This window comes from Formica exsecta, unplaced genomic scaffold (assembly GCF_003651465.1).
Source record: "Formica exsecta isolate Colony F162 unplaced genomic scaffold, ASM365146v1 scaffold265, whole genome shotgun sequence".
Taxonomy (NCBI): Eukaryota; Metazoa; Arthropoda; class Insecta; order Hymenoptera; family Formicidae; genus Formica; species Formica exsecta.
The window spans coordinates 662,351-673,111 of record NW_021849915.1 but is presented as its reverse complement, the minus strand read 5'-3'; the positions used below and the strand labels follow the sequence as shown (position 1 = coordinate 673,111).

General features: G+C 26.5%; 3 protein-coding genes across 3 annotated transcripts in view; all 3 read left to right on the top strand.

Annotated features, from left to right (window-relative positions):
- LOC115236980 overlaps positions 1-1,424 on the top strand; it is an 11,100-nt gene extending 9,676 nt beyond the window's left edge. Inside the window, 3 exon segments of the mRNA XM_029809719.1 lie at positions 111-446; positions 802-1,003; positions 1,215-1,424. Coding sequence (XP_029665579.1) covers positions 111-446; positions 802-1,003; positions 1,215-1,424 — 748 coding nt within the window.
- Positions 1,425-2,816: 1,392 nt separating this feature from the next.
- On the top strand, positions 2,817-3,468 carry LOC115236979 (odorant receptor Or2-like). The gene is made up of 3 exons (XM_029809718.1): positions 2,817-3,011; positions 3,190-3,345; positions 3,415-3,468. The coding sequence occupies exons 1-3, from the start codon at positions 2,817-2,819 to the stop codon at positions 3,466-3,468; spliced, it is 405 nt and encodes a 134-aa protein (XP_029665578.1).
- A 4,332-nt stretch (positions 3,469-7,800) lies between these two features.
- On the top strand, positions 7,801-9,092 carry LOC115236978 (odorant receptor 46a-like). Its single transcript, XM_029809717.1, has 4 exons — positions 7,801-7,991; positions 8,279-8,489; positions 8,742-8,897; positions 8,974-9,092. The coding sequence occupies exons 1-4, from the start codon at positions 7,801-7,803 to the stop codon at positions 9,022-9,024; spliced, it is 609 nt and encodes a 202-aa protein (XP_029665577.1). The 3' UTR covers positions 9,025-9,092.
- Positions 9,093-10,761: the final 1,669 nt, after the last annotated feature.

Below are 10,761 nucleotides of genomic sequence, written 5' to 3'. Positions count from 1 at the left end.
ATTATCAAATATTAAAAATTTCTTATATAGAAAAGTGATATATATAAAAAAATGCTTTATATCAAAGCTTATCTAGAAATAACGGAAATATATTTTTAATCATTTTTTAGGATGAACACGTTACGTTATACGGTCTTAATCGAGACATCATGGTCATGTTCCGGCTTGACGTCGTTGCTCGCCGATTTCAGGCATAGAAGATTAACATACAGAGAATGGGTACCATACGATTATTCATCTTACATGGTATTCTGTGTTACGTATGCTCATCAGTTTCTAAGTACATTCTATTGCGCTACTGTGAATGTCGCTTGCGATACTCTCATATGCGGCCTGTTAATGCACATATGCTGCCAAATCGAGATCTTGGAGTATCGCATAAAAAAACTCGTGAATAAGCAGGATACTCTGGGCTACTGTATATATCATCACAACAGTATATTTGAGTTAGTTATTCTAATAACAATTCTTGAAAAAAATGTTCATTATTTTATCCAATTTTTATGATATATATATATATTTAATTGCTGTGTTTTGGGGATAGAAAACAGTGATATAAGTTAAATCTTGTTTCTATAATTGTGAAAAGTAAAATCTAAGAGTATAGAAAATGTAAGATTGTCTTTTTTTTCCTGGATCAAAATGAATCAAATTCCTTCAATCTAAAATATATAACTTATTATTATCGACTTATATTATTGTTCTACTAAATAATGTTTCTTTTTGTATGGCAGAACGCGCGTGCTTTTCGGTCCAATATACAACTATTATGACATTAAAAGAATAAAAATTTTATTATAGGTTTGCATATTTAGTAAATGAAAGATTCTCGCAAATAATCGGATTCCAGTTTATAACGAGTACATTGATAATATGTTCCAATTTGTTTCAACTGAGCAAATCGTTCATGAGCGCAGACAATATTGCATTAATCATATATACATGCTGCATGTTGACACAAATATTTATTTATTGCTGGTTTGGAAACAAAGTCAAATCAAAGGTAAATATCTAATAAAATTTTAATATTTTTATTTTAAAATCTTTTGTGCAAAAAATATACGAGAAAATTTAATCAAACATCTTATCATAACGCTTTAATTACTCTTTTATTATGCCTGTTATTAATTCGTGCATCATGAATAAACAGTATAATAGATGTAATGTCAATATTTAATAATATTTAAAAAAAAGAAATGCATATTAATTTATAGAGCATTCAACTAGCGGATAGTGTTTTTCAAGTGAAATGGCCAATGCTAAGTAATAGCCTTAAGAAGGATCTTCTTATAATTATGAAACGCGCGATAATACCTATTGAGTTTACTACTGCACATATCATTAGCTTAAATTTAGATTCTTTTGTAGCGGTTAGTATAGAAAATTCTATCATATTATGTGTTTGTGTATGCACAGTTGACTAATAAAATGTCATTTGTCTTTATCACGTTTTATTATTCCAGTTGCTTAAAACATCATACTCTGCTTATAATTTATTAGTACGAGTATATATATGTATATATACGTGATCCCTCCACTATCTTGGATGTAGTTGAAATTTTTGTAAATTAATAATTTGTAAGCAAATGTAATAAACAGATTATCGATAGTAATTTTAATATCTATTGAGCCTTTATATCCATATAATAATTATCCGCTAACATAACAAATTCTTAATATTATTTTATGATACATATAGTGCTTTTACATTATCAATTAGACACATAGTAATTTGTTAACAAAAGCATTAATATTTGCAGAAAAGTATGATTTATACAGGGTGTTTCCTAAGTGATGTCGAAAACTCCAAGAAATGATTCCTTGGACGATCTTAAAGAAAAAAGTTTCTATGAACATGGATCCAAAAATATAAAATGGACAATACTTAACAACGATGTGAAGAAAGGTTTCTTAATAATCATGAATCGTGCAACGATACCAATCGAATTTACCAGCGGAAATATTCTGTCAATGAATCTTGACTCATTCGTGATGGTTTGTACAAGAAAACATTTTTTCACATAATAAACATTTAATTTTTTTCATTGATTATATAATTATTTAGATGCTCAAAACATCATATTCGCTTTTTAATGTACTGGCAAATTCGCAGAAATAGTAATATGTAAAACAAAATTAGAAATTGTTATTTATATTTAATCTGTTACATTCATATAATTGAGAGAGAGAGACACATCAAAAATAATGATTAGCTTATTAATTAATTATTGCCAATGAGACATTTTTGAGAAAATATATATCACAAAGTTGTTAAGATATGTTAAATAAAAAGGAATAAATTCAAATGATCAAGTAAGTCAGAATACAAGAGTATAGAGAATGTAACTGACTACGATATGGATAATATATATAAATAGAATAGATATATTTATGTATAAGAAAAGTACCGTTAGATTTTTGATTACGGCTTTTCGTAACTTTTTCTCATTTTTTTCAGATATATTTTTCAAAGACATATGTCTTCTATCGGTTATAAACAAAAAAGGCATTCTATAGTTAAACAATTTTATTATTTTTTGTGCTGCGTATATTTATCCAAATTTTTTTGTTTAAGCTGTGAAAATACCAGTAATGTTGTATTGTAAAAATAATATATTAATTTTTAATACCATATTTATATATTAAAAATTTTATATTAAAAATAAATGTTTGTTTAAGCTATCTTATTATTTTCTGTATAAAATCAGTGTAAAATATCCTTATTAATTTTTAAAGTTACAAAACCTACTAAAATATTTTAAAGCTACAAAAAAATTTTAATTAAAAATATCCTGTTTAATTTTAGATACTCATATATGGTGAATGAAAAATTTGCCAGAATAGTTCCTAGTGAGTTTATAATGATCACGGTGGTAATGTGCTACAGTTTGATTCATATGGCTTTGACATCGTCCACTATCGTTTCTTATGTACAAAATGCCATGGTTATAGCTTGCACACTAGCACCAATTTTTTACTATTGTTGGTTTGGCAATGAAGTCAAGCTAAAGGTAACTTGTAACTAATTTTAATTTTATAGCCAATAATCAGTTTACATAGAAAGAATTACACAATAAACGTTATATTATCGCGAGAGAATCTCCCTCCCTTCTCTCTTTCTCTCTCTTTCTATTTAAATGTATACATGTATAATACACATAGAGGATTTTATCACGATTTTATTTACAGAGCCTGCAATTGTCGGATAATATTTATAATACAGAATGGACAATACTTAACAACAACATCAAGAAAGGTCTCTTAATGATCATGAATCGTGCGACGATACCAATCGAATTTACCAGCGCAAACATTCTGTCAATGAATCTTGAATCATTCGTGATGGTTTGTATAAGAAAATATTTTTCTACGTAATAAACATTTAATTTACTTATTAATTATATAATTATTTAGGTGCTCAGGACATCATATTCACTTTTTAATGTACTGGTAAATTCGCAGAAATAGTAATATGTAACACAAAATTAGAAATTGTTATTTATATTTAATCTGTTACATTCATATAATTGGGAGAGAGAGACACATCAAAAATAATGATTAGCTTATTAATTAATTATTGCCAATGAGACATTTTTGAGAAAATATATATCACAAAGTTGTTAAGATATGTTAAATAAAAAGGAATAAATTCAAATGATCAAGTAAGTCAGAATACAAGAGTATAGAGAATGTAACTGACTACGATATGGATAATATATATAAATAGAATAGATATATTTATGTATAAGAAAAGTACCGTTAGATTTTTGATTACGGCTTTTGTTCCTGAGCTATTTTAATCGAAAGTTTATAAAACTCCGGATAAGATACTTGATAGCGCCGCGGCCCCTGTACATAGGCAAAACTGTTGAGCCAGTAAATAATTTTTTATGTACTTGGCGACGCGATGCTACCGCGTCGCTTAATAAATAGAATTGTTGCAAATATGTTTTTGATGCTGCATTTTCATGTTTGTTCTCATATGTAATATTGATCAATATATTAGTATATAGCTTAATATCTATTTATTAATAATATTATATTACGAAATGATATTATATAATTAATTTAATACAGTGCAATTTTTATAATATAATATGAACTTACGTGTTACATTTTCGACATATTTGACACTTTTCAAAGAACGAGATTTAGTAGTCTTACATAATGTTGAATTATTTCTACATTGAGAAAAAAAAGTTGTTTACTTGACTAAACTCGCCCAACTAATTACTATTTCTTTGTCTTTCTTTAATTGAAATATTTAAGTATTTAAGTCAAATATACATCATGTTAGATTTAATATGTCGTATTTGACTTAAATATTTAAATATTTCAATTAAAGAAATACAAAGATATAGTAATTAATTGGACGAATTTAGTCAAGTTAACAACTCTTTTTTCTCAGTATATCATTTGACTTTTGAAAAGAATGTTTAAGCAGGAATCATCAACTTAAACACATATGCAATAAAATACACGGATAAATCACAACATATTATTGCGCACTGGAGACGCCATTGCAAGAGAATCTCTAATATTTCAATAATAATGCAAATATTTTATACGAGAAGAAAAGATCAGTCAAGAATCGTCAAGAAATTGGGATGTTGAGTGGTTACATATATCTTGAAATAAGATATCTCTAACTTTCATCATGCGATAATGATTTAGCCAGATTTCATGATGTATAATCGTTTGAAAAATTTCCATAAATTTGAAAAATGTCACACGTTAAAAAACAGATATTTAAAAACATTGTTATAAAGTATGGTTTAATTTTCTTATTCACAAACTTCAAGAGTAACGTTCTGTTATATTGAAGATGGACTACTTAATCTTAATAAAAAATCTCATGGTATTTTATATTACGTATTTTTTTTTAACATCACTTACCAGATGATAGATTCCATATTTATTCTCCGTTTTACTGTTGATCGCTTCATTTTAGGATTACTGTTGCACGTTTATTTTCACATTGACATCCCGGGTGTTGGTTATTCGAGATCGAGTGATACGTGATTGTGTACATCATCGTATCTTGATTAGAATATTAGTAAAAACTACAGCATGAAGATTTGAGAGTATATGTGCGTACACCTATATAATAAAAGTAAATAGAATTGCATAATTATAATTTACATAATTAAAATTTGCATATATATTTTATCTTCTTAATACTTTTTCTTTGTATCATCTCTAGGAAAGATATTAAAACATTACGATTAGAAAATTAGTTTTATTCTGTCATTTTAATTTTTAAATGATGTATATTGCAACTAGCGTGCACTAAATATACATTAATAATTATGTTTCCCCTTATTTAGGTCAACGATAATATTCACAATATTATTTTAATTGTTATAATAATCATCTACGAAAATAGACGATGTGTTTAAATTTAAAAGCTACTATGGCTAGCGACTTCTACAAACTCAGCGTTTGTATTTCACCGACAATCATGAATAGAAATCGATATGCAAAATATAGTATGCGATGACATGTCATATAGTGAATAGCGATAGTAATAAATAAAACATTTTCAAATCAACAACTCATTTCTTTGTGAATATTTTATGAAAACAACTTCAGCTAAAGGTAACTTTTATATTGATGAAGGTGCATCCGCTTTACTTTCCGCTTTATGAAAATATTATTCACCCCATCGCGTGACAAAAATTGCTACTAAACTTATATACATGTTGTCATGAAAATAATATTTCGCGTCGTTGCAAGATCGATATAGTAATGGTAATGATAGAGATGGATAAGAAAGGGTATAACAGACAGTGCCGTTGTCAAAAGATTGGCTATATCTCGGTTGTGCCCCGCTTTCTAGTAAAATTGCTTCTTTTATTTTGTCATTTGATGACGCAATTATGAAATAATCGCATAAATTTTCCAAGATTTACTTGAACGATAATTATGCGATAGTAATAAATTACTTTCGAAGACATTTGTGACAGATAATTAAATGCAACGTCAAATAAACGGATGAGCAAATTTGTGATGAAAACTGTAAATACAGCAAATAATATAATAATATTATATGTCAAAAGATTTTTTTAACATTAAAATTTGAATTATACAATTATATTATATTTATCTTAAAATTAATTTTTAATACTAAACTTATATACATGTTGTCATGAAAATAATATTTCGCGTCGTTGCAAGATCGATATAGTAATGGTAATGATAGAGATGGATAAGAAAGGGTATAACAGACAGTGCCGTTGTCAAAAGATTGGCTATATCTCGGTTGTGCCCCGCTTTCTAGTAAAATTGCTTCTTTTATTTTGTCATTTGATGACGCAATTATGAAATAATCGCATAAATTTTCCAAGATTTACTTGAACGATAATTATGCGATAGTAATAAATTACTTTCGAAGACATTTGTGACAGATAATTAAATGCAACGTCAAATAAACGGATGAGCAAATTTGTGATGAAAACTGTAAATACAGCAAATAATATAATAATATTATATGTCAAAAGATTTTTTTAACATTAAAATTTGAATTATTTATATTTATTATATTTATCTTAAAATTAATTTTTAATTAACTATTATTTTTTACGAAACAAGATCTTTGACTAACTTGATGATAATAATAAATAAAATAAATAAAGAAAAAAATAGAATTAAAATTAAAATTAATATTTCCTTAATGCGAATTATTTTGCCAATATGCCTGATATATTAAAATATTAATAATTCATTTTAAAGATTATTTTTTTTATTTTTTACATAATATTTGAATTAATAATTAGAGATGTTACATAAAAAATAATTTATTTAGGCAAAATTAAATTAGAGAAAGCTCAAATGCAGACGCTAAAATTCACACTTACACTCTGCGCGATCAGTGGATGCTGGCAGCCACTTTCATGGACATCGCCATCAAAACAAATAATGTATAACGGTTATAGAGTGTTATTAATCTGCTTAATAAGCGCATTTGCAATATCACAATTCATGAATATTATATTAAACATTAATAACTCCGACGAAATCAGCGACAGCATGTATATGACATTAGCGGTATTCATTGGGACTTATAAATTAATTATTCTGTGGAAAAATGATAAAAATATTATAGCAATAATCAATGCTCTTGCGGAAAAACCTTTTAGTCCGTTGGAATCACAGGAAGTAATAATTCAACGAAAATATGATGAAATAATAAAGTGAGCATTATTTGTTCATATTACACAAACAAGTGCATCAATTGTGATTCAATAATTGATTGTCGAATAATTATATTTTAGTTCTTTTATTACGTTTTACAATATTATAAAGTGGACATAATAATTTCTATAGACATTAGATTTATATACGGAGTGTTCTAGGTTCGCTGCATCATTTGCTAATGGCAGATTCTTGAAATCATTTAAAGACATTATTTTCTCAGCGAAATTGTCATTAATAATTTTCGAGTTATAAGCGATTAAAAAAGAAGAGCTTTTTGCAAATTTTATGAAATTAAAAGATTACCATTATTCTTTAGTTAATTTTAGGTAGAGTTTACTTTAATAGATATTTAATTTTTAAAGCTTAGCCACAAAGATAAATAATGGCAAAAATTGGAAACATGCCAAAAATGATGACCTATCTTGACATTTTCGCTAAGTAAAAATCATCTCCAAATGATTTCAGGAATCTGCCATTAGCAAATAGTGCGGTGTAACTCTGGGACATTCTGTATAATAAGAAACATTTTGTAGGAAATACACATTCCGTTATTATCTCCTTGTGCAAATAACAGTTATATGCATAATTTTAAATTCTGTCTTCATGGATCTTCCGAAAGAAAACTTGACGTACAGAGCATGGCTACCATTCGATTATACGCCACCCTCTGTATTTTATTTCGTGTTCACTCACCAATTGATAGGCATGATGATCACTGCGGCCGTGAATGTTGCCTGCGACAGTTTGATATCCGGATTCCTTCAGCAGATTTGCTGTCAGTTGGAAATTCTGAAGTATCGATTGACAAAAGTCTTACATGACCATCATATCTTGCGTGATTGTATACATCATCACGACCGTATATATGAGTTAGTTCCTAAAGCAATGTTGTTATCTTAGAAGTTTGGATTGTAACATTATATGTGTTTGTGTATGTTCTTTTTTTCACACAAAATTTTTTTTTTTTTAAATATAATATAAAAATTATTAATCAAACAAAAACATATTTTATACAAAATAATAAATAATTTTAAAAATGACACACAAGAAAATTAAACTAAAATCTTCTGTCTAATTGCAGATACGCATATACGGTAAATCGCAGATTTGTGATAATAATTGCTGTCCAATTTGTAGTGAGCATGCTAGTGGTATGTGCTAATTTATACAAACTGGCTTCCATTACTAACTTGAAGATTAATGGAGATCTTATTACATTGATATTGTACACGGCCTGTATGTTATCGCAAATCTTTATCTATTGTTGGTTTGGAAACGAACTCAAGTTAAAAGTATGTAATTTTATTTAATATTGTGTGTCTTATATTTGTATATAATATTTTAAAAATTGTTAACTTTATACAATACTAAATGTCAAAACTTAATATGTTAACTTTAAATTAAATTAAAAATATTGTTTTTAAAATAATAAAATTATATTTATTTTGTAATTAATAAAAAACCACAAATATAAAATTGTAAAATTAACATTAATTGATAGCAACACGTATTTTGTTCAAAATATATAATATTTTTACTTACAGAGCCTTACGGTAGTAGATAGCATATATAATATGGAGTGGCAAATACTTGACAATAGTAGCCAAAAAGCTCTCTTATTCATTATGAGGCGCTCAATAATTCCAATTGAATTTAATAGTGTGATTATCATCACATTGAATCTTGATTCGTTTGTGTCTGTCAGTATCAATCAGTATGATTTGCCCCCTTGTTGTTTATTGTAAATATTTCAAATAATATTAAATATTTTTACAGTTACTTAAAACATCATACTCGGCTTACAATGTGCTTAAACGCACATCATAAGGACGAGACTGATAAATCAAAATTATTATTGTTCACACATTTCGTTACTTATGACGCAACATAGCAAGATATGCTAGAGTAAAAAAATAAATAATATATTTTATGTAATATATTGTTAATATTAAGTAGTAAGTTTTTACATAATATCATAAAATATCAATTGATAAAACTAAAATATTTTACGCAATTGTGTTCGCGCGCGCGTTATTATATTGTTTAATTAGTTTTTTAAGTAAATTTATTAAAATTGGATGTGCAGAAATATTTGTGCGCAAAGTATGTATCCATAACAATTATAATTTATTTTCTAAATTTATTATTTTCTCTCTTTTTCTCATTAATAAAAGATAGTCAAAATCAACTGTTTTCTGTTAATGAATCAATCTGTGGACTTGTTTACTTTCCAAAAACTGCATCTTAAATTTTCCGGCAATTTATCGAGAGATGAAAATAAGAGTAAATGAGAAAAGAATAAGAATAAATGATTTTTGGCATCAAAGTGTGAATGCTGTCAGATATCGAAAAGGAAATGCACACACATAAGCATATAAATAAATTGCACAAACATTCACGAAAATAGTTTGATTTGCTTTACATTATATTATAAGAGTTGAAATTTTTTTCCTTACCCGTTATGTTCGACAAGAAGAAAAAAGAGGAACTGATATTAAACAAAGTACTAGCTATAGTATTCTACTATATCACGACATACAGTCAATATGAAATACGACAAAAATGTCTAAGCGAAAGTATGGACTATTGATTTCATCAAAGTAAACTACAGCTAATGATTCGTTACATTATGCTAATAATTCTTAATATTAAAAGAATATATACGACGAAATTATGGACACAATACAGTAGATAGTAAATATAATATCTTAATGTACACATATATAATAGAGAAAGATGTATCAACGTTTCCTCATTCAATAGACTAATAATCCATTTAAAAAAAATTATTTTTCTTTTTTTCTGTCTCATTGTCTTCATGAAAATATTATTACGCGAGGTAATTTTTGCAAGTTGTATGTAAGTATTACAATAAGACAGATGTATAAAACAGAAATAGATATATATGAATAATATCATTATCAGAAAATCACATCGTGAGGCTATAGACATTTTCAATGTTCTTTTGTCTTCCAATGTTAACTTATCCATTGTCATTTGAGACGCGAGAGGGGACTTGAAGATAAATAATAATGCTTTTAAAAATTATACGAACAGTTTAAATTAGCTTTGACAATAGAGAACTCAAAGTAAATACAAATAATTTATGCAAGTGAATCAAAACAAAATTGTAAGTATAATGCATATTATATGTTAAAAAATTAATTAACATTAAAAAATATGAAACTGTAGAAAATGGTTTAGAAAATGCCATATATTCCACATATAGTAAATGATATAAAGATGATTGTTTTCCAACAGAAAAACTTTTTCTATATAATGTCAAATACAAATAATGTACAATTTTCACTATCTAACAATAAGAACATCTTATATAATTAAGCTTAAATTAATCAAATACATTTAAAAATATATAATATATTTTGTGTTTTGTATAAAATATATTTGTGTGTAAAATACTTAAAATATATTTAAAAACAATCTGATAAAAGATACTTTATTAAACGCATAAATATAGTAAAATAGAATTCATATTTTTATTAAAGATTTTTATAAAAAGATATATTAAGATTTTTTAATGCGTTTTAATAGATTTATATTATT

What these genes read in the sequence shown, in the direction of transcription:
- LOC115236979 (XM_029809718.1), top strand. Translation starts at nt 2,817, where the DNA reads ATGGTGAATGAAAAATTTGCCAGAATAGTTCCTAGTGAGTTTATAATG. An exon ending in GCAATGAAGTCAAGCTAAAG is followed by an intron (nt 3,012 to 3,189) that starts GTAACTTGTAAC and finishes TTTTATTTACAG; the next exon opens with AGCCTGCAATTGTCGGATAA. An exon ending in ATCTTGAATCATTCGTGATG is followed by an intron (nt 3,346 to 3,414) that starts GTTTGTATAAGA and finishes ATAATTATTTAG; the next exon opens with GTGCTCAGGACATCATATTC.
- LOC115236978 (XM_029809717.1), top strand. Translation starts at nt 7,801, where the DNA reads ATGGATCTTCCGAAAGAAAACTTGACGTACAGAGCATGGCTACCATTC. An exon ending in GAAACGAACTCAAGTTAAAA is followed by an intron (nt 8,490 to 8,741) that starts GTATGTAATTTT and finishes TTTTACTTACAG; the next exon opens with AGCCTTACGGTAGTAGATAG. An exon ending in ATCTTGATTCGTTTGTGTCT is followed by an intron (nt 8,898 to 8,973) that starts GTCAGTATCAAT and finishes ATATTTTTACAG; the next exon opens with TTACTTAAAACATCATACTC.